The following is a 26,285-nucleotide window of genomic DNA, read 5'->3' on the forward strand; positions in this document are numbered from 1 at the left end:
AACATGGTAGTTTGGGACCGTTGGCAAACAAAATATTAATACAATTACAAAGATGGAGATTCCAATTTTGTAAATGTGTGTCAAATTATAGAGAATTAAACTCTGTAAGTACAATAATGTGATGAATCCATGATGATCTCGAATGTTACACTCAGAACTAAGAAGGATTCTATCCGTCCCGTAAATATTCATCCGAATTCATCTTGTATGGGTTTAATTCGAGTTCTATGTACAAAATTTGTTTAGAATTCCACCCAACCCACCATGTATGTGTGTATAATAGTAAAATAAGTATTACTATGTAATTATTCATAAAAGTTTCTATAATTTTGTGTAACTTTTAACTATTTTTATATCTAAAATACTAAGTTTAATTGTAAATATTAACAATTTAGTTATTATATTTAAATATTTCTATTATTTTATGTTTTAGTATAACTAATGAATTTTATTATTTTATTATGTGTAAATAATTTTTTTTAAATAAGATGATAAGTGATCGGTACCCATAGTGGGACACCTACACCGTACCGAATGGGGTGAGAGTGGGTTTTGAAAAAATCGCACCCAATATGAATTGGAAGTAGAAATAGGTGAAGAAAATATAAGATGAGTCAGGTGATGGATGTAGTCTTTACGATGAAGAAGATCAGAGTTGTTTATTTATTTTTTAAATAGTTACTTGCAGAGTGTTGGTTCATGATCTATCTTTTATAAAAAGTTGGGTCTAGCTACTTAGTGTTTAGTGGCAACATATTCTAAATTCTTTGGAAAAAGGGCAGTCGCTGTCGACCATATGTTTATAATAATTATGTGGAAGAAAGAATTGAAGATCTTGCCTTCACAGGGATACCTTTCTTTGCTGTCTTCCAGGCATATATGCATTTTGATTTTTGAGTTTTTTTCTTTTAACATAATTATTAGTAGGTATTGTGTTTCAAAATTATTATACTTTTTGCAAATGCAAATGATTTTCTTCTAATAATTTTATTTTTGTTCTAATTAGAATTTTATTAGCAAATGAAACAAGAATGTTTTTGTTGGCGATAAAGTAATAATGCATATATTCTACATCAAAGTAATTTATTAAGATAGGAATGAAAAGCAAATTTAACCTTTTCTTAATGTGAGTTTTTAATTTTAAAAAAGTTACAAAAATATAAAGTTATATATTTGTACTTTAAATAATGAGAGTAGAATTGACATAAGAAAGAAAATATTAAGGGTAGAATTGATTAAAAAAAAAATTATAAATGTACATTACAAAAAACACCAAATTAAGATATGCATTGAATATCATTTAAGCATTAACAAATTATTTATTACAATTTTTTTTTAATACAATTAAGGACTAACGTTAAAGAAAATGTCAAAATGAAAAATGTGAAGGGTAAAATTGGAAAGAAAATGTATAAATAAGTGTATAACACTAAACACACACACACACAAAAACAAACAATTACTTAATACAACTTATATTACCATTACAATTTATATTATTTCCATTAAAAACTAATATCATTGACTCTTATTAAATTTTAGATTAGATAGTAATTCCAAATTTGTAATTATTAACTTATATGTTGTAATGTTTGTGAGGACAATATATCAAATGTATTAATATTTAAAATTTAATACAAAATAAAATATATAATTTGGTATTCACAAAGTTCTAAGTTGACTTCCAATAAGAGTAAACTATTGTTTTTTTTTTTTTTTTGAGCCGGTTAGTATGAGTAACCTAACTAGGCTGGTTTATTTTATTGTGATCATTTGTCAGCTAGGGTTACAAGACCGGATCGGATTTACCTCATCACCCAACAAAAAAAAAACATTATCTACGCCTGATTATTTGATTAAGTTTTCTAATATATTATTAATTAGTATAATGTCCTTGAAATAATTATACAATCATGAACCAATCAACAACATAACATTTAGACCATTAAACTGTATTATTGCCAAACCCATTACTCCTTGACGGAATTATACATGATCTAATTAATTTAATAAGTTTCAAACTCATTTGTATTTTTCACATTCATTCATTTTAACATTGATTTGTCTCACTTTTAGTCTTTTTTATTAAAAAAAATTATTTAGTCAAAACCTAAATGCCCTTAAGTTCAATATGATTGAGACATTTTAAATTAAAAATATAATATTTTTACAAGTGAAGAACTAAAAATAAAATAAATTAAAGTTAAGAATAATTAAAAAAAATTAAAATTATTGATATAATAGAGATATGTGTGTATAGGGCCAAGTTCCAGTGCGGTCAGGCCTTAACGTGAGGCCGGTGCGACTACACTATTAGGTATGTAAAAACACAATTGGTATGTTAAAAAACGCACAACAATGAAATGCACAAATGCACCACAAAACGCACCTCACACCAAAAAAGCGCATCATACCTAATGGTGCGTTTCCGAATATTGTGTGGCACGGTTATGCACACCTAATAGTGCATTTTTTGGTTCATTTGTGCATTTCTTTGTTGTGCGTTTTCTAACACTATTGGTGCATTTTTACATACCCAATGGTGCGTGCGGTCGAAGGTTAAGGCTTGACTGCATTTAAGCTGATATCTCTGTGTGTGTATTTTTTGAGTACTACTAACTCTGTTACAATGTAATATTATCTATTCATAATTACTTTCTCAACCTACTGAAGTATAAAGAGTCAATATGCTTCCACTAAAACTCAAACTCACCCCATTCTATATGAGAGTGCAAACGGGTGCCACTAAACCCATGGTCTTTGGCATCTCTGTGTGTGTATATTTATTTATATACTTCCATTTAGAAGTTCTAGGATTCTTCATAAACTAAATATTTTAATAATAATATCAACAACAAAACAAAGAAGAAAGAAAATTAAAGCATATTCACTTTGTCAAAGACATTGTAGTCTAGTGGCACCAAGTCTCTCCCTTATATGGGAGGTTGTGGGTTTGAGCCAGAGTAGTTATGGACAGATACTGCATTTGTGCATCAATAGGTTGAGAAAGTAATTATGAACAGATACTGCATTTATACTTCAATAGGACAAACACTACATTTGTGCTTCAATAAATTGAAAAAGTAGTTATTAACAGATACTGTATAGTAATATACTCAGTAAATTTCAAAAAGGAAAAAGAAAAAGAAAAGAAAAAAGCATATTCAATTTCAATTCACCGTGGTTAGTGTATGCGCTTTTTCTGGGTATCCCTTTTGCTTCTTTTAGTAACTTTCCAATAATATATTGATTTCCTAAAACGTTGGAGATGCTCACGTAAACAATCCCACCTCAGCCACATGCTGAAATCATTTCTGCCCAACAAGATTCAAATTCAAGCTTTAATTAAATAATTTAAAATTTAAAATACTTCTTAAAATTGATTAAATAGTTTAAATTTAAAGAAAAAGTAGATATTAGGAGACAGGTTATAGCCACCTGGTATAAATAAATAATATATTTTGATTAAGGTTAGCTTGATACATTTTATCATTTTAACATATGGTTATAAATTTGTAATTTACTTTAAAGTTTTTTTTTATATAATTGTTTGTGATATGCAGTATAATCTAAAAAGTATGAAAATTTAAATAATTGAAAACTTTAAAATTAAATTAAAGCATATTAGTGTAGAAAATTCACTTTCATTTTTTATATTATTGAATTTTAAGGAGAATTTTGCAATAAAAGAATAATATAGGTGTTAACTAGTGAGTAACACTTGTGTGAGATCATCTCACTGATTAACACAAGTTTTTGCCAATATTGTCAGAAGTGGGATTTGAACCCACGCCTTCTCACAAAGACCAGAACTTGAGTCTGGCGCCTTAGACCACTCAGCCATCCTGACAAATTACATTATAAAATTTAAGTATTTTGTACATATAATTTTATAAATATTACAAACATTGAAATTTATAGTAATTATAAAATTAACCTATGTATTTTTTGTACTAAAATATTTAATCATTGGTGAATTTTGATGGACGGCGGCTGAAACCAACCATCACTTGAGTTGTTCTTATTTGAATCCATCCATATATGTATGTTTGTTTATAATGCTTAAATTTATTAAATACATGACGTAGATAGTAAATACTCTAAAAATAATATATAATTAAAATATTTGGTAAATGCTTTATTTTTCAATTGATTAATTTTATAAAATATGAATAGAAAAAATATTTGTCAGATTGTTGGTGAAAATTATAGTTTAATATTTCATGTCATATGTAGATATTGATTTGAGTAATTCTTTTAAAATTTAAAATGCAAAAATTAGGTATGGATTATATTATCTGATTTATTTAAAACTATGAAAATAACTTATATATAATAAAAGATGTGACATTTTTGTAAATATATGTAAAAATTCTTTCTTAATCATTTTTGGGGAAAAGTAACACCATTTAAAAAGAAACTCACATTATTAAAAAGTAACAGTGTAACACCACACATACACACACACACATATATATATATATATGAGATCAAATGCGAAGGAGAGAATTAGGTAAAGAAAAATAGGGTTAAGTTTTAGCTATTGATTTAGTTTAAATCAACACTCCCAAATGAAGAAAGAAAATGTGGTGTCATTATGGTAATTTTGTGTAAGTAAGTTAAGATGGTTTTCTTTTTTGAGTGCACAATTTTCCTTTTTCAAATGCATATGTTTTGTCGATCTCAGTGCATAGTTTCCCCCTTTGAGTGCATGTCTTTGTGTCTTTGAGTGCACACTTTTAGTCTTCGAGTGCACATTTATGTGCCTTCAAATGCACAATTATGGGTCAATGTTTATTATATTTTGGGAAAATGACACTTTTTCACCCTGAGTTATGTGAGTATAGTAGTTTTTTCCCCTTAGTTATTAATGTGACGGGTTTTTCTCCCTGTGATGTTAAATTGACATTTTTGCCCTTACATATAACTATTTCATTTATTTTTATTCTCCAACTAATTATTGCTTATATGTATGGATGACCACGATTCGGTTAGAACCTAATCGAATACTATAGCAATCATACCGAAATAGTATGGGAGGTTACGGTTACGATCTAGAATCGAAAAAAATAAAATAAAATAATTGTTGAATTAGACTATTTTAAAAATAAGAAATAGAATTCACAAAAATAAATAAATAAATAAATTTTGAATTGGTGGTTCAAAATCGAAATTGGAACCAAACCGATTTATCAAAATAAGTGCTTGATCATTTTCACTATATATGATTGCAGTTCAGTTGCGGTTCACGGTTCAATAATTATTTTATTATATTTTTTTTGGTTATGAATCTTAACCATAACTGTCCATACTATTTCAATATGATTTCTACAGTATTCGGTTAGGTTCAAACCGAATCGTGGTCATCCATACACATAAGCAATATTAGTTGGAGAAGAAAAATAAATGAAATAGTTATGTTTAAGGGCAAAAATGTCAATTTAACATCACATGGGAAAAACCACCACTTTTAAAATAACTGAGGTGGAAAAACTGTCACTTTAATAACTCACAAGAAAAAACTGCTATATGCACATAACTCATGGGGAAAAAATGTTATTTTCCCTTATATTTTTTGCCTTCTTTTCAATAATATATAACTAAATTTCCAATAAAATTTGTGTAAGTTACAAATGATCTATAAGGTTAATTGCTTCAATAACACTTAAGTTGAATAACTCCCCATTTTTTTGTACCATAATAGCTTTGATTGCACATCTTTGTGCCTTCGAGTGTAGAATTTTAACTTTCGAGTGCATATTTTTGTACTTTTAAGTGCATTATTATGGGCCAATGTTTATTATATATTTTTTGTCTTCTTTTCAACAACATATAATTAAATTTCTAATTAATGGCTAATATACGATCCATCTATTTGGGTAGATTAAGTATTAAGGTTTGCTGAAAAAATAAGGAGAAACATAGCGGTGTTAGTTTTATAAATATTGTAAATTTGAAAGTTTCAATAATTATAAAATTGACCTTGTGTGTGTGTGTGTTTTTTAAAATTAAAACCTTCAACCATTTATCAATCATGATGGGTGGCTGAGATTAGTATTCAATTTTTATAAGAGGGAATTGTTTTCATTTGATAATAATAACCCCCTAGACAAACAAAACTATTAAACTCTATTAAAATTTTACTTAGTATATTGTATTTTAAAATATTATTATCTTTATTCTTTATAACTTTTTTTAGTTTTGGTATTTTATAGGCTAAATAAAGAATTGATAACGTTCCCCCCTAAAATTTTTCTCTTCAATTGTGCTACATGGTCCCTATTTTTCCTACACGATTTTTTTAAAATCATGTTTTTTTTTATAAATAATTTTACAAATAAAAGATCGAGAATAAAGAAGATTATAATTAAAGAAGAGACATGAGAAAATGGTCAGATATACCCTCCAACTTTACATGAGAATGCAATTAGGCCCATAAACTTTTAGAAGTTGCAATTAAACACTACAACTTATTAAAATCAGTCAAATATGTCTAATTTATCAGTAACCAACAGATTACCGTTGTGTAGGTCGTCATTGGTTGTTGTTGACCGTCGCTCAACCAAACTAGTCGCCTTTGGGTCTCCTTCTTCAAAGGCAACCGAGGACCGTAGCCGATCGCCAAAGTGTCGTTGGAGTTGTCAGAGTCTTGTTGGAACGGTAATGACCTGTTATTACAAGTCATCAATTAGTTTTGGGGCTTTAAGGCACGAAAATAGTATGTCCATGAGTTCAATGGTAACTTTCAAAAGTTTAATGACTTTATTGCCTTCTCATATAAAGTTAGAGAACTTATTTGACCATTTTTTAAAAGAAACATTAAAAAGTAATAAAAATGCATATCTATTAAGTAAACTTGTAATTGGGTTTAGTAATTTTGTTGATTAAGGGTTAAAACTTTAACTTTTTTTGAAGAGTTAGAGGTGTATATTGCAATGGTAAAAAGTTAGGCACTAAAAATGACTAGTAATGATGATTTGAGCAACTAAAAATACATTTTTTTCTATATATATATATGCATGCATACATATAGAGTTAATGCCATATGGGGTACTCCGATGACTGATGAACAATCCTCACTTTTTTACCAAAAGAATTGTTCTCCTTGTTCTAATGCAAATCTAATCACCTTTCACTGTTTTTCTATCATCTTTCATATCCACAAAGATGGTTAAAGTGTTTGAGTTGATCATTTGAGACCAAATCAAGAGCTTTTTGTTATAAATTGCCCTTGATTTATTAAGATGGATAAGGTCTATCCAAACTCCAAAGAGAAAAAGAAGAAACAAAGAAAACAACGTATGAGAGGAAAGTAAAATGAAGAAACAAAGAAAACAACGTATGAGAGGAAAGTAAAATGGCAAGTAGCTTGTAGCTTAATGACACATCTGTAGCTTCTTAAATGGAAAGTCATAAGTTTAAATCCCAGTTGGATCATTGACTCTTTTTGCTTTAATATGTTGAGAAAGTAGAGTTGTTATACCATAGACTAAGGTCTACCTTGCAATGTGAATTTTGATCTTAAACTATGTATTTTTAGTATTGGAATTGTAAACTTTTAGAATATAAATTGTGTATGTTAGCATTGTGCGCTCGTAATATACAAATTGTGAATTTTTAAAAGTTAAATTGTGAACATTCACCTTGTGTGTTCGTAGTATACAAATTGTGAATTTTTAAAAGGTAAATTGTGAACATTCAAAACCCAGTTCCACCTTACAAGATGGACCTTAGTCCCCAAAATAATTTACTAAGAAAATATGCATGAACAAATATTACATTGTTAAAAAAAAACAATTTATAAAAGGGAAGTAAAAAATTTGAATGTTACTTTTTATATTTGTAAAATTTTTGCCCACTACATAATATGGTTGAACTCATTTTTGGATAAGGTCTATCCACGAGTGGTTATAGTAGCCCTGTTAAAGCCATGTCTTATTATTCCCTTGTTGTATCTTGTTGGACTAATTTTGAAAAAAAAAAAAAAAATCTATGATAGCTATGTTCTTCCATAATTTTTTTTTCTGTGTTTTCCAAAGTATCATTCTAGTCGATAGTCAGAAGTCTAATCTTCCGTCCCAACGGTCAACACACTAAGTGGTAGGGAACTGGACAAATGTTTTACTCCATTCACATGGGTGAGAATCGAGTTGTATCTTCCATAATTTTCATAATCAGATCAAATCATTAGAATTTGAAAACTATTACAGCATGTTTAGGTTATGAAATAAGTTAGGAATAAAATAACAATTTTGAGAATAGATTTATTATCTCTTTTGATAAGTCATTATATTCTTGTGAATATAGTATTTTCAAAAATGATATATTCTCTTTGCAAGGTGAATAACTATTCTAATTGAGTCCTCTAGCACTAAACTATTCCTAAATTCTCAAGAATAGCATATATTTTTTGAAAGTACATTATTTAAGTACTAAAGATACATTGTTTTGTATACTATTAGATAATGAATTTTTAGTACACAGATAATGTACATTTAATATATTAAAAATGTACATTTATTGATCCACAATATAATTTGCCGAAACAATGAATTGGATTGTAGTATACGTACATTCAATATATTAATATGGATCCACCTTGAAATATGGATCATGGTCTACAATATAATTTGCCCCAAGTATTGAATTGACAACAATTATTGCGTGGACGGTGGTCGGACCATCGTGGTAAAAAAAATGATGTTGTTTCGCGTAATTATTATTTTTTTACGTGACCCGTTGCACCATACATTTTTGTAACTCATAATGTACATTATTCTAACTCACAAAATACATTATTCTAACTTATAAAATACATTATCTTACCACGGAAGTTTCATTATTCTAAACACTTAAAGTAAAGTACACTATTCGAACTCATATTATTCAACGACATTGTTTTGGACTGTGGTCAACACATGAAATAGCGGCAAATTATACCATGAACCAGACCCTGGTCCAAAAATAACATTCAAATTCTGTATTGGTAGTTGACACATTCTGTACATGTAGTTGACAATTTCTATAACTGTAACTATCATATTATGTGTTAGCAATTATTAAGTTATTTGTTTACATATATAGAAACGGGTAAATGTAGCAATCGTTATACCCTGCACCACGGTGCACATAGCAATGTGCACCACGATCCAAAACGACGTCGTTTCGATGTTAGTGGACGCGGACGCGAATGACTCCAGGGAATTCATTATCTATAATACACATAATCATTATCTAGAATACATAGAACGTTTGCCTATAATACACAGAATGTTTGCCCAGAATACACAGAATATTGGCATACAATACACAGAACTCATCCTCCTAACATTCGAATGCATAAACACATCACAACATGTGTTAATAACATGAATACACAGAATATTGACACAAAATACACAGAACTCATCCTCCTAAATATTCGAATGCACAAACACATCACAACATGTGTTACTTTGCCTAGAATACGCAGAATGATTGCCTGAAATACACAAAACGATTACCTAGAATACGCAGAATATTAACATAATACATAGACCGGCCGAAACGGGAAACGTGATTTCCAAAAAAAGAGACGATTAATTTACAATGCTCAAAACGACGTCGTTTACGTACGTGGTGCACAGTATAATTTGCCTAAATGTAGGTACACAATGCGGTAATTGAAAGTACATAATTTTTATAATATGAACCCTGGTCCATGGTATAATAATTGGGACACAATTGTGTCGGCTGTTATGCCAAGTTCATGTTCACAATTTTAGAACTCTATATTCACAATTTTAGATCTCAATATACAAAATTACATTACTCAATATTCATAAATTTTGAATTCTATATTCACAATTACAACTATATTTGCAATTACATAACTTTATATTTAATATAACACAATTTTTGAATATATATAACAAAATTGTGAATATAGAGTTTAAAAATTATAAATATTGAGTAATGTAATTTTATATATATTGAGATCTAAAATTGTGAATATAGAATTTTAAAATTATGAATATGGATTCGGGTCCAGCTTGACCGGGCCATAGCATAATTTGTCCAACTGTGTGGACATAATTTGCCTTGAATTGGGTTGTAGTATATATAAATGGGTTGTTTTGGGCTGGGTTTACAATGGGATCCAATGGAAGCTGATGAAGGCCCGAGAAGATAATAGAAGCGTCCATCACGTGCGAGAAGGAATACGAGTGCGTGCGAAATCTGTACAGAGAGAAAGAGAGAGAGAGAGAGAGAGAGAGATTGCAAATTAAAGGCGAGAAGAATGGTGAGAGTGAAGATGACGTCCCCTTCCGTATCTCTCTCCTACTCAGCAGTAGCGTATGCTCTCCGCTATCGTGCGCCTTTTAGTCCTCCTCCTCCTCCTCCTTTAGCCTTCACCCCTCACCTCCATCTCCACCGCCATCAAAAGCTTCGCCCACCTACTGTCTCCACCGCCTCTTTCGTCCTCGTCTCTTCCTTCTTCCGTCTCCCGTCGCCCAACCTCTTCACCGGCAATTCTCTCTTCTCTGCCATGGAGGTAATCTCTCTCCTTCTCTCTCTCTCGATCGCTTACACTCTCCAAACTCAAGGTTTATTAATTGCTTCATTTTGTTAGAAATAAGTATAGTCTAAATTTACGGAATAGAATCTATAAAAAACCTAATCTCGTAGCAGCGGAATGAATAAAATTTATGAGAAACCTCGTAGCGAAAGTGGAAATAAGTATAGTCTAATTTTACTGAATAATCTACGAGAAACTTAATCTCGTAGCAGGAGAAGCGGCATTGATCTTCCGTCGTAGTTGATATCCTCTCACTTGTAACATTAGCCGCTTTGCCCCATACTTACTCAGAACCTATAACTTAAGTGCTGTATAATGTATATCCTTATCCCATCAATACATGCTTTATATAGTTTTCAAGTTCAACCATATTGCAGCACGTAATTAAGGTCCTAATATATACACTGGGAAAATCCAGCATATTTTACTTGAAGAAATTAAGTTATTTTCCAAATTATTTTGTGAATTGGGGTGAATTCTGGAAGGCAGTACCTTTGCGCTGGCTGATGATCATTATTCATTTGTTTATTATTTGATAAGTGACTACGTGAGTTGATCAGTTGATGGACGATTATTGCTAAAAATTATCTTTGTTCTCTCCAGCTGTGTGATTCCGAGTATGGAGTTTGTGTTCTACTTGTTTATTTAAGAATCTAAATCAAGAGTTTGTTAAAATGTGAAGATTGCTTTTTCTTTTTCTTGTCATATGTAGTAATAGGCTACTAATGACTAGAGATATAGAGGTGGGAAATACTAGAGTAAAGATAAGATGGCTGTGATGCTGAATACTTCATTGCTTTGGCATTTATATGAAAGGAGTAGGTAAATAATCTTTTCACACATGTGAAGAAGGGCAATATTGCTTCTAACCAATTTTGGCGTGTGTACAACAATCATAAAAGGAAGTATAACTATTCTTTTTATAAATTTTTTTCCTTTGGAAGTTGTGAGAATTTATCTTAATTTTTGTAATATCAGAAGAACTCTGCTTGATTGTTGTTGTAGCTGGACACTATATGACACTTTTAAATATTAATATGTACTCAACTTTCCATAATAACCTTCATTCAATGTTTTTGAACTGCTAAACATATCTATTTCTCCATTCAATTTTGTTATACTCTAAATGCATTTTAAGACCTTAGACTAGCTGGAATATTGTTTGTACTGACTTTTAATGAAATATAACTACTAGTTTGCCTTCATTTTTCTTCTTGTTCATGTGCACATGATATGTGATTGACTTTTTCATATATTGTTTAACTGTCCATCTACTTTTCTTTATCCTTGTTTTCATTATATTCGTGAACCTTGAACAGGTCATGAAATGGGCCTATGTGTTATCTATTATTTCAATATTGGTTTGTGTTATTCCGCAGCGATTTTGGAGTGGAAGCACTTTGAATGGAAATAAGGGAATGATTGATCAGTTGACGAGGTATGGCGTGATCAAATCAGAGAAGGTAGCGGAAGTAATGCAAAATATTGACAGGGCTTTGTTTGTGCCTGAGGGTACACCACCTTACATTGACAGCCCAATGAGTATAGGTTACAATGCCACTATCTCTGCACCCCACATGCATGCCATGTGTCTCGAATTGTTGGAGGACAGGTTGCAACCGGGCATGCATGCCTTAGATGTTGGTTCAGGTACAAATCAAAAGTTCACAACCTTTTAAAGAATATGCTACCATTTATTGTGTGATGTATATGTTTGGATATACAGATTCTAATCTCCATGTAGTGATTATCACTTATCATATTGCCTTGAAATATAGCACAAATTAATCTTTATACATTTTAATTTATTCCACATTTGGTCCCTCGGTTAATGTGGCATGTCCACTTATAGTCCTTTTCTTCCACTATTTGCACATCACTATATACATATTGACACTTTTGGTCCTTCCGGTCAAATGGTAATTTTTTCAGCTTTATCCATTACATGTGATGATTTTGGATTGGAAAGTTGGTTGGAAGGACCTCAACTGGTAATTTTTTCAAAGTCATGCACATCTAATGGATAAAATGAAACATAAGCACTAAAGATGGAAATTTCATAAAAGTTGAGGGACCATTGCTGGAATTGATTCATAGGAATTTTTATTTCTGTTACACTAGTCAATATTTGGGGTTTTGTCTTTCCTGGAACAATGTCAATTGCATCTTAATTTCTGTTGATTGAGGATTTGGCCTGGTTATCGTAGTTCTATGATTTGGTTGTATTTTGCATTCTCTGCTCTCCAAGGCTCTGTCGAAATAATGAACAATGCAGCGCCATGCTGTCATCATACAACACCTATCTGTTACAACTGTTGGTTAAAAATAATGTTCTTGTGACCATATGACACATTAACTAAGTTATGCTTGTTGAAATCATTGGCTTTCTGAAAACCAACCAATGCGGCAATGCCAAAAGCTCATTTATATTTATCTAGTGTTTCACAAGATGATTGTGCCAAGCTGGTTTAATTTTTTGTTTGCCAGAATGTTTCAATCTGGTTATACTGTCAGCTCAGTTTTAATGAAGTGAATACAATGAGAGGCTCATCAAAGACTGACGAACAGAAGAGAAGGCTAAGATATAAGAATAATTGGATTAAGAATTGGGAAGAACATCAATTTAAATTTACACCTGCCTTTACAACCTTAGCTTTGTTCCAGTTTGATTTCAAATTCAATGAAAACAGTTTAGGTTTCAAGTCAATGAGGCTAGCCAATATTGCAATTGCAGTTGAAGTTGGAGTGAACACTTTTCTCTTCTCACCATCCAATCATAGATTTGGCATAAAAGGGGTACATAGATTTATTCAAGTCCTTTATCTTCTCCAACTTCTAGATTTGTCCTTATATTGCTGTGTGTAAAACTGTGCATGGGATTGTCTTCCAATTTTATCCAAAAATGGGTCTTGTGCCCAAAAAATGGGCTTCTAATGAGAATTGTCTCAAGACTTGTTTGTTGAAATGTGAAAAAGGATTGGCTTCTAATGATCTAAGTGCTGGTCTTGTATCTGAAATATGACTGTAATTGGCTTTGATGATGATCCAGTAACAGGACTTGTGCTAGAAATATGCCCGGGATTGGCTGCTAATATGTTCCAAGAACAGACCTAGCTCTAAATCTCTAATGTACAGTTTTTAAACCCGTTTGCTGCAACATCTAAAGAATATATTAATATTTCCGTGCATCAATAATCAATCTTCTGCGGTGTCAATATTTTGTAGTTAGATTGCTTCAAAGCTTATTAGTATTCATCATCTTATGACAACTTCTATTAATTCTTTTAACTTAGTGTATTTTTTTAATAATATAATAATATAATTATGATGGTTCTGTCATTTAGGAACTGGGTATCTCACAGCTTGTTTCGCACTAATGGTTGGACCACAAGGTCGGGCAGTTGGTGTGGAGCATATCCCCGAGTTGGCTGCCTGGTCTATAAAGAATGTTGAGAAAAGCGCAGCTGCTCCATTGTTAAAAGAAGGATCCCTCTCACTGCACGTTGGTGGTATGTGTTTTAGTTTCATATGGATATTCTTATGGAAAATCTTGTTGAGTTGAAGTTTGATGGAATTATGATTTAATGTCCATTAAATGTCTATGCCAATATATGGTAACTTTTCTCTGGATTTCCTGCTTAGAGGGGTAAAACGATGCATAATCCAGGAAAGTAACCCAAAAATAGACTTGGCAATTGGCATAGCATGGAAATATGGTAAAGGGCAATATTTGCACATGACAATTGCTGTGTCTGGGTTTGTTTAGCCAAACAGCTACACCCTCGCCTAAAATGATTTGGCATACTTGTTAGTAGGGATGGCAACGGGGCGGGGCGAGGCGGGGAATGGGGTCCCCGCCCCCGAAACCTCTCCCCATTCCCCGACCCCGCCCCGTTCCCCGGCGGGGATGGGGAATAATTCCCCATCCCCGTCCCCGCGGGGATTTTCGGGTACGGGGAATCCTCGCGGGGAATTTTCTTGAATTATGCCAATTTTAAAAAAAATACTAATATTATGAAAATTTCATATTGTTAAGCCTTGAATTATTAAATTGTTTCAAACTCCTCTGAAGTCCAAAGTCCAAACATAAGTACATAACAAAACAAATGAACTTCAAATCTTCAATTCTCAATTTTTTAACTCTCAAGGCTCAAGTAGTAGTCCTCAACTAGCCAACTCTTCATTAATAATACCGAGTAATAATTTGATAAAATAAAATTAGTTTGATATAAACATCAAACACAGTAAAATTAATAAACTATATGTAGGCATGTAGCATAATGCAAACCAGATATTTGAATGACAAAAACTTGTTTTGTAAATATACTGTGTGCACAACCATCTAAGTAAATATACTGTGTGCACATTTGAATGATTCAAATAATAAAAAATACAAATTAAATTTGAATGACAACTTGTTTTGTATATATACTATGTCGACAACAATCTAAGTATCTAACAAATTATCTAACTAGATGCATGTTCACAACAATCTAAGTATATTATATATTATATTATATAAATATATATTATATATTATATAATATTTAACGGGGATTCGGGGTCGGGGCCGGGGCGGGGAATGCCCTCCCCGTCCCCGTCCCCGACAGGGATTGGCAAATTGGCCCCATCCCCGCCCCCGTTCCCCGAAAAAAATCCCCGACCCCGCCCCCGTCGGGGCGGGGATCGGTTTTCCCCATCGGGGGCGGGTTAAATTGACATCCCTACTTGTTAGTGGTGGTCATGGGCCGGTTCAGGGTCGAACCAGCCCTGAAAAGTGGGCCTAGGCCCGACTTAGCTCGGACAGGAATTGGCTTGTAGAGGGCCGGTTCAAGTCCTAAAAAAAAAAACCAGTGGCCCAGCTTGAAACCAGCCTAGGTACGGCTCAGGTCTGGGCAAAAGCAACACAAGTTGCCCGAGCCCGGCCTGGGATTTGGCCGCCTCTAATACTTGTGATATATTTGACCAATAACATGTTATTGAAGTGGCATACAATTTAGCATTTAGAGATGCATGTGATTATTTTTGTCCCCGTAATAGACGGGAGGAAGGGTTGGCCGGAGCACGCCCCATATGACGCCATCCACGTGGGAGCAGCAGCAGGTGACATTCCGCAAGAACTCATAGATCAGCTGAAGCCAGGCGGCAGGATGGTCATTCCGGTGGGAACCTTCTTCCAGGACTTGAAGGTGGTGGACAAGAATTTAGATGGCAGTGTCAGTGTTCGAAGTGAGACTTCTGTGAGATACGTTCCCCTGACCAGTCGAGAAGCTCAGCTAAAGGGCTCTTAAGACTGCTCTCGGCTCTCTCTGCAGTCCGTACTTTGGTCGTGTGGGTCGAACTGCATATGTAATTATCTTCTTGTTTTTATCTTACTTTGGCTTTCTGTATAGGTGCTACCTTCAAATCCTAGCTAATGGGAGTAGTATTTAAATAAGATGGTTTTTATACTATTCTGAATATTTTATAATGTCTGTTTGCTGATCTATGTAACGGCAATCATTATACTGTGGACTTTTTTATTTTATTTTATTTTATTTTATTTAACCAGTGCTTCGAGTCTTTCTTTGTTTGTTTAATGATCTGGGTTTACCTGATTAATCTTTGTTCGCTTGTAGAGGTACATGAGCTGGCCCAAAGAGAATTATCACTTGTGAGAATCGAATCTGAGTTATCTTGGAGTTTTTCCCGCACAAAGAAGTTTAGTTGCTACTTGAGCTCTACCCCTTTGGGTTATTATACTATGAATTATGTTTCACTTTGTAAGGTGAATTATTGGAGTAGAGTTCAGATGCGGTCTGCTTCTTTTTTTTTTTTTTTTTTGAAAAACCAAAACCACACAACTTCATTCATTCATAATAGAGTACGTACAAACCAAACTTGATAAACAAAGAGGAATGGAATCAAAAAACTCACACAACTCACCATTTGGGAAATTAAAAGACTCCTTTGCTAACACATGAGCCGGCATATTTAAACTACGATGAACATAAACAAAAGTAACTGACTCAAGCTGCTGTAAGAGTTCACAAATCTCACTTATCAAACCACCAAACGGAGTTGCATTTCTAGGCTGCTGCACCGCCAAAGTGACAACCTGAGCATCAGATTCCATAATCACATGCCGCCATCCACGACGCTTTAACCAACTAAGGGCCTCCCGAGCTCCCATAGCCTCGGCCTCCTTCACCGAAAACAGTCCCTCCATACACCTCATAGCCACTCCAACCACCACCCCTTCAGCGTCTCTAACAACCCACCCAAAGCCCATCCTCCTATTAACAAAATCCATAGCAACATCAATATTGATTTTCAAAAACTGACAAGGAGGAGGCTGCCACTGCCCCAAACTAGTAACCACTGTATGACTTCGAGCGCATGCATAATCAAGGTGAACAGCTTTCCAATTATGCACAAAAGCCATCGCCTGCCAAATAAGAGAAACGAGATCCTTACACTGGCTATTCCATACCATGTCATTTCGATTCTCCCATATAGTCCAACAAACCACCACCACCTTTTCACACATCTCTCTAGACAATGTCTCCCACATTTCATCTACCCATCCCTGAACCGAATCCATATAGCCCATACTCCATTCACTATCAAGGATCCTCCAACACTCATGAGCATAGCTACAGTTTGCAAATAGATGGACTGCAGTCTCAACCGCTGAACCACATAAAGGGCACGTAGGATCACAACGCACCTGTTTTACAATTAAAGCATCTTTAGTTGGGAGTTTCATAGAACACATGGTCCAAAAAAAACATTTCAATTTCTGCGGCAGCTTCATATTCCAAACACCAGTCCAATCAGTATTCACACTTCTCACACACAAGCCCCGAGTAAGCCTATATGCACTACGCACAGAATACATACCACTTTCTTCCCTATTCCAAAACAAAGAATCATTTATAGGCAAAGAGAAGGTTGGAAGACTCAAAATGAGTGAACTATCCCTTGTGCAAAAAATGTCTCTTACCAACTCCACATCCCAAGAGGTAGTACCACTAACAAAGAGAGATTTTACAAGAGGGCTATTTAGATAAGTAGGCTCAGGAGTAGACACAAGAGAATTATCATTATCTGGAAGCCAAGGATCTCCCCACACCCTCACCCTTTCCCCATTCCCTATTCGCCACCTCACCCCTTCCCGTAGGAAAGATTGGGTCTCACGAATACTGGACCAAACAAAGGACGGATTCGACCCCCTCCCCGCATCAATAAAAGAGCACCAAGGGATATAGCGAGCTTTAAAAACTCTAGAGACTAAAGCATCCGGCTCATTTATGAACTTCCACCCCTGCTTTCCCAACATTGCAAGATTCATTTCTCTCACCCGACGGAATCCCATTCCCCCTAAACCCTTCGGCTGACATAAATCTGCCCAAGTGCTCCACCTAATCCCCGACCTTTTATTCTCACAACCCCACCAAAAGGAATTCATTAATTTTTCAATATCATCACATAAACCCTTTGGAAAGAGGAAAACAGACATGGCGTAATTTGGGATACTTTGAAGAACCGTTTTAAGCAACACCTCCCTTCCCCCTCAAGAAAGGAATCTATTACCCCAATGTAAAATTCTGCCACGCACCTTATCCTTTACAAACCCCAGAATCTCCTGCTTACGCCTACCCACATACCCAGGCAGCCCCAAATAAGTTCCCCGAACGAGCTGTTCACGAATACCAAGTATCTCACAAACAGCCTCCTTATCCTCCCTCTCAACATTACTACCAAACTTGACCACAGATTCTGTCCACTAGCCATCCCGTATTCCCTTAGAATCTCCTTAACACAACCTGCCTCCAAACTATTTGCTCTAAAAAAGAACAAACAATCATCGGCGAAAAAAAGGTGGGTAATACTAGGAGCCCCTCTAGCAACAGAAATTCCATGTAAAGCCCCATCATTCTCACACACTCGCAACATCTCACTCAAACTCTCGGCTACAGTGATAAACAGACAAAGCGAAAGAGGATCCCCCTGCCGTAAACCCCTAGAGGGATTTATCGGCCCCCACTCCTTACCCTCAACTAAAATTTTATAGCTCACTGTAGACACACAAATCTGCATAAGCTGCACCCATCTCTCACTAAAACCCAACCTCTCCATCACCCTTCCTAAAAAACCCCACTCCACCCGGTCATAAGCTTTATCTCATATTGTGATACCCGGTATTTTCCTTTCTTCTGTCCGACTTAAGAATTCTTTTCCATCTGTACTCTTTTAAATCCTTTGGGTCCTAAATTCATTTGATTCCTTATAACCTCACTATTATTATTTTTGACCCTTGTATTATTATTATTATTATTATTATTATTATTATGTTTTCAACGTACATAATATATAAATATTGTTGGTACATATATATAGATATGTTATATGGATAGCTATTGAAATTTCAAGTAGAATATTTAGAGTAAATTAGGTATGTATATAATTTGTGTACGTAGGTTATAAGGATATATTTATTTAATATATATTAATAGTTGGGCATATATATGTGTACAGGTAGACTATGATATATAAATATATAAACTCTATATATTCCTTCCATAGATAAATCATATATATAAAGTACTGTATGGAAATAGGGATATATATAGTCTAACGTGTGGATGTATATATGTATTATATTCATATATAACTTTATATATGAAAGTAGTATATATATTTTATGAGAGTAGCATGTCTATATAATATATATGTAATATCTTTTCCTTTATTATTTCTGAATCAAAATTATTATGATTGGCAGTTACCTAAGTTTTAATTCTAAATAAGTTATTCTTTATTTTATATAAGTCATGTATTTATGAGGATGAAATAATTTTGCCTTTTCCTTCTTCTTCCCTTAGCCGAGACCATCATCTTTAAAAAAAAAAAAATCTCCTTTCTTCTTGATACACATTGCCGTTCAGTAAAAAAAAATATATATAAAACTTCCATCCTCCTTATTCAAACATTCCTCAAAAGGTTGAAGTAATCCTACAAGTCTAGTAAGTTATCTATTTTAATTGTTTTCATTTTGGGTAGTTTAGTTGTAGGATTTTGGTTGAGAATGTATGTTTATGTGTATGTTGTTTCTCTTGTATTTTTATTTGGTTGGATGATGGTGATGGGTGATAGAAGGGGAGCGCGTGAGCAACTGAAGGTTTAGAGGAATTTCGAAGAAATAAGTATTTACGGTAAGTTTTTATGTCCACTAAAGATGATTTTTACCTTGTATTTGAAATTTTGAAAAAAATATGATTTAGATGGATTCTCTTTGAAAGTTGTGATAGAAATGTATTTTATTGGTGAATGATGTGATGTATATGATTCATTGTGTATATTANTATTATTATTATTATTATTATTATTATTATGTTTTCAACGTACATAATATATAAATATTGTTGGTACATATATATAGATATGTTATATGGATAGCTATTGAAATTTCAAGTAGAATATTTAGAGTAAATTAGGTATGTATATAATTTGTGTACGTAGGTTATAAGGATATATTTATTTAATATATATTAATAGTTGGGCATATATATGTGTACAGGTAGACTATGATATATAAATATATAAACTCTATATATTCCTTCCATAGATAAATCATATATATAAAGTACTGTATGGAAATAGGGATATATATAGTCTAACGTGTGGATGTATATATGTATTATATTCATATATAACTTTATATATGAAAGTAGTATATATATTTTATGAGAGTAGCATGTCTATATAATATATATGTAATATCTTTTCCTTTATTATTTCTGAATCAAAATTATTATGATTGGCAGTTACCTAAGTTTTAATTCTAAATAAGTTATTCTTTATTTTATATAAGTCATGTATTTATGAGGATGAAATAATTTTGCCTTTTCCTTCTTCTTCCCTTAGCCGAGACCATCATCTTTAAAAAAAAAAAAATCTCCTTTCTTCTTGATACACATTGCCGTTCAGTAAAAAAAAATATATATAAAACTTCCATCCTCCTTATTCAAACATTCCTCAAAAGGTTGAAGTAATCCTACAAGTCTAGTAAGTTATCTATTTTAATTGTTTTCATTTTGGGTAGTTTAGTTGTAGGATTTTGGTTGAGAATGTATGTTTATGTGTATGTTGTTTCTCTTGTATTTTTATTTGGTTGGATGATGGTGATGGGTGATAGAAGGGGAGCGCGTGAGCAACTGAAGGTTTAGAGGAATTTCGAAGAAATAAGTATTTACGGTAAGTTTTTATGTCCACTAAAGATGATTTTTACCTTGTATTTGAAATTTTGAAAAAAATATGATTTAGATGGATTCTCTTTGAAAGTTGTGATAGAAATGTATTTTATTGGTGAATGATGTGATGTATATGATTCATTGTGTATATTTATTGGTGAATGATGTGATGTATATGATTCATTGTGTATATTATTTGGTGAATGATGTGATGTATATGATTCATTGTGTATATTATTTATATATCTATACGTATAGTTAAATTCATTGTGTATATTATTTATATATCTATACGTATAGTTAAATTTTATGTATTTATTATTTATATATCTATACGTATAGTTAAATTTTATGTATTAGTTATATATCTATACGTATAGTTAAATTATATGTATTGATTTCAAAACTATCTTTATGTATACTAGTAGTATGCTGTATGCATGACCAAATGATATTTATCTTTAAAAAAAATAATATTAAATGTAGATATTATCTATTTAGTATGTGCCGTATATATATATATGTATAATTTTTTTAATAGAATTATATATAATATATAGACGTACGTAATTATATATACATGTACCTACCTATTTAAATATGAATGTGAACCTATCTAATTGTCTTTCATATATATATATATATATATATATATATATATATATATATATATATATATATATATATATATATATATATATATATATGCGTATATATATGCGTATATAAGCAAATTGCCGTAGGAATATATATAGTGTTATTTTTTTTTAGATTTCTATTGTTCATAGATGATACTGGCAACGTATATATATACTAGATTCGTGACTTGTTAATTTATAAGTGAGTGTATGTATGCGTGCATTTTTTTTTAGTATATTTAATTATGTACTATCAAATGTCAAAGGTGTATTTCACAATGGTTGATTGGTAAATTTAATTGAGATATGAATTATCAATATTTTTCTAATTTGCGAATTTGGAAATAAGTGTATTTAAATATTTGATTTTGGACAATTGAGTTTTGAGCCGAAGGGTTAAAATGTTTTGGTGGTTAAATATATATACATTAAAAGAAAATTTTATGAAGAAAGTCTTATGGAAGATATGAATTGTTCCCTTCGTGGGATATGGATTGTTCCCTTCGTGGGATATGGATTGTTCCCTTCGCGGGATATGGATTGTTCCCTTCGCGGGATATGGATTATTCCCTTTACGGGATATTGATTGTTCCCTTTATGGGATATTGTTCTTCCATAAGCGTATTTAATTAATTAATTAATTTATTTATTTATAAGTGGATTATATTTTATTATAAGAATATATATGTGGTTTTCAAAATGGTCGAAAGATTAAACGTTAGTGGTTAATGTTTTAAAAAATTAATTGAGTAAATCTTTATTCTTGGGTGTTTGCTTTACGGGGTGGAGTAGTTTCTTACTTAGCAATTTGCTAATTTTGTGTTTTGTGTTGTTTTGAATTCTGTGATAACAGGAAGTAATAGAAGCTTGAAGAGCGCGCCAATAGACCGTATTAGGTGGATATTATGTAATAAGGTTTTGGAGTTATACCATTTTAGGAGTTCATCATTTTATTTGAGTTGTGGTGGTTTAGCCTTACATCTTGCTATAGTTAGTTTAGGTGTGGCGGTAACACCCTTTGGTTCATGAGTACATTAAACAGTTTATTTTCATATGTTGGAATGTGACTAGTTTCTAAATAAAGGTGTTGCCTATTTCGGCTTTCTAATTTTGGAAGGTTTCCATATTTAAAAGTGCTATAAATAGTAACTTTTGAGAACATAAAAATTGGGTGTTTCAAGTTGGTATCAGAGCCTAGGTTATGATTGGGCCTAGAATATGAATTATAGACCTAAGGTTGTGATTAGAACCTAAGTTTGAAACTGCGCAGTGAGATTGTGAGATTTATTTCTTTAAAGTATTTATTATTATGTTTTGTATATGGATAGCTATGTATTGTTTGGGGAGTTACAAGTTGGCACCCCGAGGGTGTGCATCTTTCAGGTATGTCATTTCATGTTTTGCAATGGTGGAGTATGTGAATATGTGCATAAGTGCTTCCCTTGTAATTTGCTGTATGTAAATGTAAGGTAGGATTACCCTGAAGATATTAGTACTTTCTCTGTAGAGAATTGCAATGCCTCCTAGAATGAATGTTGAAAATCAGGGTGGCCAGGCAGGCAATGTTCCCACCAATGCCGAATTAGCCCAAACTATGCAGCAGCTGGCCCAGTTAACACAGGCTTTGCTCCAAAACAACCAGGGAAATGGAAATGATATGGTTAAAATTGTAGCAGAACGAAACCCTCCTACCTTCTTGGGGCAAGAAGACCCTCTTGTGTTAGAAGATTGGGTGCGGGCATTCGATAAGCTATACGATGCCGTCAACTGCCCAGCAGACCGACGAGTAGACATAGCAGTTTATTATCTGCAGCAGCAGGCAGATCTATGGTGGGCTGCTGTTGGTCCAGCACTACAACAACGACCTGATTTTGGTTGGGAAGCATTCAAAGACGCTATGAGAGAGAAGTTTTACCCTGAGCACATTAGGGTGGCAAAGTACGATGAGTTTCTGCACCTGCGACAGGGAAATAAAACAGTTCAGGAGTATTACTTAGAGTTTATCAATTTAGCCAGATTTGCCCCCACCTTAGTTCCCGATGAGCCTGGCAAGGCAAGCAAGTTCATACGGGGACTCAACTTCGAGACTCAAAAGGGGTTGAGCATGTTCAATTGTCAGACATTGGAGGATGCATATAATATGGCAGCCCGCCATTGTCGAGTCCAGCAGATCCAGAGGGAGATCAATGGGAATAACAAAAGAAGAAATGAAGAGAATCATCAACAGGGGGAGAAGAAGCCCAAGTTTTCCCACTCAGGATAGAATAGGAATTTCCAAGGGAGAAATGGACATAGAAATGGTCGTGGATACCCAGTGCAGGGATCGGCACAGAAGAATCAGAGGACATACAGGCATTTCCACTGCAAGAAATGCGGGAAGGACCACCCAGGAGCGGATTGTCAAGGGAACCTGGTGAAGTGCTATACTTGCAATGCGATGGGGCACCGTTCCTTTGAGTGTTATATGAATAGGGAAGGAAACCCACAGAGTCAGAATAGGAACGAAGGCAACAACGGTAACAAGTCAAACTTAAGGAGCAATGGCAACAATCAGAACAACAACAATAGGAACAATGGAAATAACCAGACTCAGAATAATAGCAACAGGATTAACAGTCAAGGATGCATCTACGTGATGAACAGGGTTCAGGCGGAAGCTGGTGACGTGGTTACAGGTATTTTCTCTGCTAAATCCACACCTGTGTATGTCTTATTTGACTCGGGTGCTACGAATTCTTTTGTATCCACTACCTATGCTAGGAAAGTAGGTTGGGAACCAACCTCTGAAGTAAGAATAGCTGTAAAGACCCCAACGGGTAGTGTGGTAGCTTGTAGGTATCTGCATAAGGATGTACCTATAAAAATAAATAGCATAGACTTCCTAGCAAACTTGATAGAGTTCGAGTTGAAAGACATTGATGTAGTGTTGGGGATGGATTGGCTGGGCAAATATAAAGCCAAGATAATATGTGCTGAGCAGAAGGTGATACTACGGAGCCCTGAAGGTAAGTATGTGGCGTACAAAGGAGCTACCAATCGACCAGGGATAAAACTTGTTTCAGTTATGGAAATCGTGAAGCATGTGGTGAATGGCCAAGAAGCCTACCTGTGCATGGTGAAAGATCTTAATGCCCTGGAAGACGCAATTGAACAAATACCAGTGGTGAAGGAGTTCCCTGATGTCTTTCCAGAGGAGATACCAGGCATGCCGCTCGAAAGAGAAGTAGAGTTCACAATTGATTTGATGCCAGGGACAACACCTATCTCTAAGACACCTTATAGGATGGCACCAAAAGAGATGCAAGAACTAAAGGAGCAACTCTAAGATCTAGTAGACAAAGGTTACATCAGACCTAGTGTATCTCCGTGGGGCGCTCCAGTGTTGTTCGTGAAGAAGAAAGATGGTGGTCTTAGACTCTGTATTGACTATCGAGAATTGAACCAAGTAACAGTCAAGAATAGATATCCTTTACCTCGGATCGATGATCTCTTTGATCAATTGAAGGGGGCTGGAACGTTTTCCAAGATTGATCTAAGGTCTGGCTATCATCAATTGAAGGTAGCAGAAAAAGACATAGCCAAGACAGCCTTCCGAACACGATATGGACATTACGAATTCACAGTTATGCCTTTCGGACTAACTAATGCACCAGCTGTCTTTATGGACCTAATGAATCGTGTTTTTCGACCATATCTGGATGATTTTGTAGTTGTCTTCATCGACGACATCTTGATTTATTCAAAGACCCCAGGGGAACACGAAGATCATCTGAGAACTGTGTTGCAAATTCTACGGGAAAACAAGTTCTACTCAAAGTTATCAAAGTGTGAGTTCTGGCAGGATAAGATAGCATTCTTAGGGCACGTGATTACTAAAGAAGGAGTAACAGTGGATCCCACTAAGATTCAAGCAGTAATGGATTGGCCAGCACCAACCACAGTGACTGAGGTCCGAAGTTTCTTAGGACTAGCTGGCTACTACAGGAGGTTTGTGCGAGATTTCTCCAAGATTGCTAGACCAATGACAAACCTCATGAAGAAAACTACCAAGTTTGTGTGGGATGGGAATTGCGAAGAAGCTTTTCAAGAGCTGAAGAAGAGATTGACTTCTGCACCAGTATTGACTTTGCCATCAGGAACAGAAGGATTCGAGATCTATAGTGATGCATCTAAGAAGGGATTGGGTTGTGTACTAATGCAAAACGGAAAAGTGGTAGCTTATGCATCAAGACAGCTTAGGACTCATGAAGTCAATTACCCTACCCATGATATGGAACTAGCTGCAGTGGTTTTCGCTTTGAAGATTTGGCGCCATTACTTGTATGGTGTACAGTGCAAGATATTCACCGACCATAAGAGTTTGAAATATATCTTCACTCAGAGGGAGTTGAACATGCGGCAGAGGAGGTGGCTCGAGCTGATAAAAGACTATGATTTGATCATACAATACCATGAAGGGAAAGCCAATGTAGTGGCAGATGCATTGAGCAGGAAATCAGAACATTCACTTAATGCAACATGGGTACTTCCAATGGAATTATGTGAGGATTTTCGGAAGCTCAACCTTGAGGTCAAAACTGAAGGAGAGGTGAAGTCGGAGATTGAGCTGTACAAATTGATGATTACAGAGGTGAAGTCGGAGATTGAGCTGTACAAATTGATGATTACACCATCAATTTATGAGGAAATCAAACAAAAATTGATGATTACACCATCAATTTATGAGGAAATCAAACAAAAGCAACCCGACGATGGTAAGTTGGATGAGGAAATCAAACAAAAGCAACCCGACGATGGTAAGTTGGAAAAGATAAGGGCTGGAATGATCAATAACAAAAATGGACCTTTTGAATT

General features: G+C 33.9%; 3 protein-coding genes and 1 non-coding gene across 4 annotated transcripts; 2 read left to right on the forward strand and 2 right to left on the reverse strand.

Moving 5' to 3' along the window:
- Positions 1–3,766: 3,766 nt before the first annotated feature.
- TRNAL-CAA lies at positions 3,767–3,850 on the reverse strand. The gene has a single exon. It is a non-coding gene; the product is annotated as a tRNA-Leu (tRNA).
- Positions 3,851–10,256: 6,406 nt separating this feature from the next.
- LOC115996716 (protein-L-isoaspartate O-methyltransferase 1-like) lies at positions 10,257–16,105 on the forward strand. Its single transcript, XM_031236091.1, has 4 exons — positions 10,257–10,534; positions 11,938–12,208; positions 13,903–14,067; positions 15,599–16,105. Exons 1-4 carry the CDS (start codon positions 10,280–10,282, stop codon positions 15,847–15,849), a joined length of 942 nt encoding a protein of 313 aa, XP_031091951.1. The 5' UTR covers positions 10,257–10,279; the 3' UTR covers positions 15,850–16,105.
- Positions 16,106–16,155: 50 nt separating this feature from the next.
- LOC115996025 lies at positions 16,156–16,829 on the reverse strand. Its single transcript, XM_031235169.1, has 2 exons — positions 16,484–16,829; positions 16,156–16,187 (listed from the first exon to the last, which is right to left on the reverse strand). Exons 1-2 carry the CDS (start codon positions 16,827–16,829, stop codon positions 16,156–16,158), a joined length of 378 nt encoding a protein of 125 aa, XP_031091029.1.
- A 5,922-nt stretch (positions 16,830–22,751) lies between these two features.
- On the forward strand, positions 22,752–23,694 carry LOC115996026. Its single transcript, XM_031235170.1, has 2 exons — positions 22,752–22,814; positions 22,939–23,694. The coding sequence occupies exons 1-2, from the start codon at positions 22,752–22,754 to the stop codon at positions 23,692–23,694; spliced, it is 819 nt and encodes a 272-aa protein (XP_031091030.1).
- Positions 23,695–26,285: the final 2,591 nt, after the last annotated feature.

The sequence above is a fragment of the Ipomoea triloba genome, chromosome 11, assembly GCF_003576645.1.
Source record: "Ipomoea triloba cultivar NCNSP0323 chromosome 11, ASM357664v1".
Lineage (NCBI taxonomy): Eukaryota > Viridiplantae > Streptophyta > Magnoliopsida > Solanales > Convolvulaceae > Ipomoea > Ipomoea triloba.

What these genes read in the sequence shown, in the direction of transcription:
- LOC115996026 (XM_031235170.1), top strand. Translation starts at nt 22,752, where the DNA reads ATGGATAGCTATGTATTGTTTGGGGAGTTACAAGTTGGCACCCCGAGG. An exon ending in CGAGGGTGTGCATCTTTCAG is followed by an intron (nt 22,815 to 22,938) that starts GTATGTCATTTC and finishes CTTTCTCTGTAG; the next exon opens with AGAATTGCAATGCCTCCTAG.
- LOC115996025 (XM_031235169.1), bottom strand. Translation starts at nt 16,829, where the DNA reads ATGGGCTTTGGGTGGGTTGTTAGAGACGCTGAAGGGGTGGTGGTTGGA. An exon ending in GTCTTTTAATTTCCCAAATG is followed by an intron (nt 16,188 to 16,483) that starts GTGAGTTGTGTG and finishes TCTTTGGGCCAG; the next exon opens with CTCATGTACCTCTACAAGCG.
- LOC115996716 (XM_031236091.1), top strand. Translation starts at nt 10,280, where the DNA reads ATGGTGAGAGTGAAGATGACGTCCCCTTCCGTATCTCTCTCCTACTCA. An exon ending in CTCTCTTCTCTGCCATGGAG is followed by an intron (nt 10,535 to 11,937) that starts GTAATCTCTCTC and finishes GTTATTCCGCAG; the next exon opens with CGATTTTGGAGTGGAAGCAC. An exon ending in CCTCTCACTGCACGTTGGTG is followed by an intron (nt 14,068 to 15,598) that starts GTATGTGTTTTA and finishes TCCCCGTAATAG; the next exon opens with ACGGGAGGAAGGGTTGGCCG.